The 5,000-nt window shown below is 40.8% G+C and overlaps 1 protein-coding gene across 7 annotated transcripts in view; it reads right to left on the bottom strand.

Annotated features, from left to right (window-relative positions):
- stj (voltage-dependent calcium channel subunit straightjacket) overlaps positions 1 to 5,000 on the bottom strand; it is a 17,409-nt gene that overhangs the window by 3,507 nt on the left and 8,902 nt on the right. For 4 of the 7 annotated variants that reach the window (XM_011138060.3, XM_011138061.3, XM_011138065.3 and 1 more), the window contains 9 exons: positions 4,975 to 5,000; positions 4,568 to 4,672; positions 4,136 to 4,207; positions 3,577 to 3,724; positions 2,984 to 3,050; positions 2,663 to 2,820; positions 2,342 to 2,465; positions 1,428 to 1,460; positions 1 to 61 (listed from right to left, as the gene is read on the bottom strand). The exon at positions 1 to 61 is cut by the window's left edge and continues 214 nt beyond it; the exon at positions 4,975 to 5,000 is cut by the window's right edge and continues 49 nt beyond it. In XM_011138060.3, the coding sequence (XP_011136362.1) occupies positions 1 to 61; positions 1,428 to 1,460; positions 2,342 to 2,465; positions 2,663 to 2,820; positions 2,984 to 3,050; positions 3,577 to 3,724; positions 4,136 to 4,207; positions 4,568 to 4,672; positions 4,975 to 5,000 (794 nt within the window). The remainder of the gene's footprint in view (positions 62 to 1,427; positions 1,461 to 2,341; positions 2,466 to 2,662; positions 2,821 to 2,983; positions 3,051 to 3,576; positions 3,725 to 4,135; positions 4,208 to 4,567; positions 4,673 to 4,974) is intronic. The other 3 variants (XM_011138062.3, XM_011138067.3, XM_019840557.2) reach the window with 1 other exon arrangement.

The following is a 5,000-nucleotide window of genomic DNA, read 5'->3' as shown; positions in this document are numbered from 1 at the left end:
CAAACCGCTGTGCGTGGCCATGAATGCCAAGGTCACTCCGAAACGTTGTTGGAACTCCTTCCTACGGGAGGAAGAAGGCTCAATGACGAGTCGCGAATCAAGTCGTTCGCGACTCGAGCTGGCCTTTACCGATACTTTTACGCAGAGCGTACTTGAGATGTACGCGGGGTAGAGCGCGCATCAATATACGCATTTGCGCGACAATGTGTATGTACAAGCCTTTTAAATATATATATATATGTATATATATATTATACGCAAGCTCGCAGCTCATTTGCGCCGTTCAGCCGGATGTGCTATGGTGCTTCATGAAAAATTAAATTTTGTTCTCAGACACGTTCTCTCACCTCCCGACCGCAGATTATATTAAATTATTTTTTCCAGATTTTCATTCTTTTCATCACGACAAACAAGCTACTTCGCTACTTGCTTATATCACTAGGCTCCGATTTTGCAATTGTAATTGTAATAATTCGCAAAATTCTAAATGCAAACAGCAGATTGCTAAGTTTAGGTTCCGCTCATCGGTGTACACTGCATTATTTTGTACACTTCCACCACAGTCTGTCAATCGCTAGAATAAATGATTGAGAGTGACAAAGCAGTATTCTAAAAATATCACATTATGTTATATATTTTATTAAAGAGAAGAAAAGAGGAATAAAAGAGAGAGAGAGAGAGAGAGAGAGGGAGAGGAAGAGAGAGAAAGAGATTTAGAAACTGTACACCCGTGGAATGGCGCAAACGAACAAGCGGGTATTCTCAAAGATTCTATTGCAGCATATTAAATGCAATCACATTGGGGAATATCCTCTTGCTTTCGCAGCCTTATCGCTCGCAAAACATTCTTCCTCTTCAGGTCTCCATTTCTGAAAGACGGCGTTCGCCCTACGGAGGCTTGCAAGCTAATTTGCATCGACACCTCAAAGTGTCAAAGAACAGGATAGAGACAGAAAGAAAGAGAAAACCAAAACTGTCGATCGATAAAGGAACATAAATATAGAGAGCATATACTGTAAGAAATACGAAAAGAAATAACGTGAAACAACTCAAGAAAAGAGAGGTCACGATATTCTGGCCATTTCTCCATCGACAATCGAATTACATGTGACTTTACTTTAACATACACGTAAAGAAGCAACAAACGCAACTTTTTAATAAGAAACCAAGGGAGGAACAAAGTGAGAGAGAGAGAGAGAGAGAGAGAGAGAGAAAGAGAGATTTTTCAACGGATTCTGCGACGGAGAATCCTAAAAAGAGTGAAAAAAGGTAAACAATGAAAGAAAAAGAGAGAGAGAGAGAGAGGAGGGGTTAGAGAGAGAACAAGAGAGCGGGCGATCGCATTACGATAAAGTACGACATTATCGAACGGTCGAGAATTAATTCGTTACTTTCTAAGAATGTAAGGTGCGTTGTGATGGCGTTACCTGGGCAGCAGATTCATCAGCCTAGCTAAAGGTCTGCATGGCGTCAAAGTGGTAAGTATATTAGTCAAAAGGAACAGGTGCATTTTCTATCCTGATAAAAACGAAAAGAAACGAACAAGAAAGAAAGAAGAACAGGGCGCCAAAAACGAGAAAACAAAGTAAAACGTAGGACCAAGTGTTCGTAAAGTAATTCGTGTAAAAGGGTGCACGTGTAAATCTGAATTCTGACAAGAAAAAAAACGAATGATATGCATAGCTGGTATGCAAACGTGCGCGTGGATGTATGTAAAAAGAGCAAGACAGAGACAAGAAGATAGGGAAAGAGGGACAGAGGAGGAAGGAGAAAGAGGGAGAAAGGGGGAGGAGGAGGAAAGAGACAGAGAGAGAGAGAGAGAGGGGGGAGGGGGGTAAAGAGATAGCGAGAAAGGAGAGAAGATGCGCCGAACAACGACCAGTCGCTCGATTTTCTTTTCTACGAGAAAGCTCGATCTTTAATTATTATCGTCAATTCGAAATTTAAAATCTTGTCAAATGTTCGAATAGCACGTTCGTGATAGCACGAATTGATAGAACGATGGAAAGGACGCAAGTAATTTTCAGACGCAAGTGTATGACATCATTGTGTTTATCGCTGCTCCTTCGATTGAACTGTAGTACATCTTGAATTGACATCGAGTGTCGCGTAAATAGTTGCAAATAGACTCGTGGTGGAGAAATCGAGCCTCGGGCGACCAACACGAGCATTTAATTAGAAATACAATGGGAAAAGGGACAATTATTCGTTTCACTGGTTTTCCCGAGTGGCTTCGCTATGTTATGTAGGGCCTATGTTATATTTCCTTTCTTGTTTCTGTTTTTTCTTATTTTCTTTTTTTCTGCACTTGTGCCGGCTAAGGAATTAAAATTATGCTCACCCCGTTTCCTCGCGGGTGGTGCTGGGATTTGCAAACCATTCGGTTACCTTAGCGTCAAATACCAAACTGAGCAGCAGATACCTGTCGCAATAGTATGAGTTTCTGTCGGCCTTGTAAGGATTAGCTGAAAATTGATATGAAAGAAACTCTTACTCTTACATAATACACGTGATGATAAAACTCATAAAGATTAATTATAATGGCGCAATCAACTATAATACGCAGATGTAGTGATACGATATAATTTTCGACAATTATCCTAGAAAACGTTCTACCTCGAGAGAGTGCGAAACGCAGTGAACGATAAAAATTGCAACTCACGATGCGAACTGTGACCAGAGCTTGTAGCGGAGTATTCCGGCGGTTGGGATCGTTGCTTCATGTCGATCCACTTCCAGCCTGGCTGACGGGTACGCTCCAGAAAGTGCAGGAGCTGAATCTCCGAGGTGTTGAACCTGTGTTCACCCTCGTAGTGGTATCTAAGCAAGGTGGTTCACAGCAAGAGAGAGAAAGAAAGAGATTCGTGTAAACGCCGTCCGTATATCGGTGTAGGTATGCCTTTTAATGCACATATCCTCGCATTTGTAAAAATCTTTTCGTTTTTTCAGTCATTATCTTAGAAAGAACTTTGACGACACTCACTTGCAGTACATCCAATGAGGGTGCACCCGCCAGTTACTACCCGCGAAGTAATCTGTCACGTTTTTGCCTACGACAGTTTAGTTCATTCAAATTTGGCACGATAGCAGTAATGCATTGGGAGAGGCAGAGAAGAGAAGGGAACGGCTGATGGCGCAGCAGCGACGAAAGCGTTGATGAAGCGTTGCGATTTTCCCGCAAGAAAAGTGAAAGAGAAAAAGAGAAAAATTTTGACGGTTTTGATTGATTTCAGAGGAGGAATTGGAATCGCAATAACTTTGCGCCGACTTACCGCGCTCCCGTACTCGCAACAAGTAACATTTGTCGTGTTATCCTTGCATGTTTTTAGCCACGAGAATTGAAATTTTGTCATCGTCGACGCCCTTAGCGATGCGATATCGATCGCAATACTCTCGCATTTCATCTCTCGGCCATCGTTACATTGAAGAGTAATTCGCCAATTTAATTTCAATATAACCAGGCTTAAAACAGGCGCGCGCGCGCGCGTGTGTGCGTGTGTGTGTACGCGTGTGCGCAATCGTTCTTATTGAAAGCTTTCGTCGCTACAAGACATACAACTGAATTGAAATACATACCTTTAACGTGAGATCGATGTATCTCCTCAGTAGCACTAACACGATTGTTCGTGTTGTGATCGTACTGAGGCAAACTAACCACCACCGTGAATGGAGTGTCCTTTATCGGAGTATAGTCATATTTTCTTTTCACTCTGCCAACGCGTTTCTAGAACGAGAATCAACAGATGAGAGGTAATACATTAATTATAATGTGATAAGTAAATATAATACATTTGTGTGTGTGTGTGTGTGTGTGTGTGTGTGTGTGTGTGTGTGTGTGTGTGTGTGTGTGTGCGTGCGTGCGTGCGTGCGTTACAATTATACGTTATAACAATCAATTATACTATAAAAACTAATTAATTATATAGTATATATATAATATGTGATTGCGCTTCTTGAATTGTATCTATGGTAACTATAATAGTAAGGTGTGTGTACATTGTTCATAATAGAATAATTAAAGTTTGCTGCGATAAGCGAGGCGACTCGATCGCTTCCAAAGAATATTGATTTCAAAATCCGTATTTTTCAAGAAGTGCGCGGAAGATGCATGTACTGTGACTAACAATATACTCACCATATCGTCGTAATGATACTTCGTATGAAGCATCACAGAACCATCCAACTGATTCACCACGTTGTTACGAAACTGCGAGAAAATCCAAACATTGTTGTTTAAACACAACAAACTTGTAGACAATGATCTTTTGATTATTGAAGGCGTACGTCTGACAATATAGATAACATCGATCGATCAATACAGTTCGCGCTTATACGGAAAGCATTAATGAAACCCTTCAATTTTGATTCAGATATTTCTGCAGTTAAAACCAAATCAAAATCGAAAGACATCATGAACATTTCTTTTTCTTACGTATCACCGATATCACGGCTTATATGATTTAAACGAGGGAGGGAAAGTTTTCCTTTGTTTTCTTTGTTCGCTGCGCGAAAATAAATACGTTAAATGATTTACAAAGATTATCTAAATAATTTCGTATTAATTCACCATAATTATTCCCTCATCGAATTCTCTGGGGCCTTTGTCGTGGTCCATTAATTCAACCTCCGCCATGTCAACGCTGTTATAAGCAGGTTTCAAGATACCCTGGAACTATAATCATCGCCCATTATAGCGCAATGATGTACACTAAAAGCGTCAGTAATTCAACGTCGAGACGTTGCTGTTTCGAGGACAAAAGTTTCGTAAAAGTGTCGCGTAGTAAAACGTAACGCAAATATCAAAATTTTTCAAGCGTCGCAGATCGAGAATTGCACGTGTGCATAAAAGTTAGGTGTGGTGTTATAATTAGAAAAGAGAAGGAGTGAGAGAGAGAAAGAGAGAATGAGAGAGAGAGAGAGAGAGAGAGAGAGAGAGAGAGAGAGAGAGAGAGAGAGAGAGAGAGAGAACATTACCACTGGTCGAAGATCGGGATGAATCA

Source organism: Harpegnathos saltator, unplaced genomic scaffold (genome assembly GCF_003227715.2).
Source record: "Harpegnathos saltator strain DR-91 unplaced genomic scaffold, Hsal_v8.6 scaffold518, whole genome shotgun sequence".
NCBI lineage: Eukaryota > Metazoa > Arthropoda > Insecta > Hymenoptera > Formicidae > Harpegnathos > Harpegnathos saltator.
This window is presented reverse-complemented; position numbering and strand designations above follow the sequence as displayed.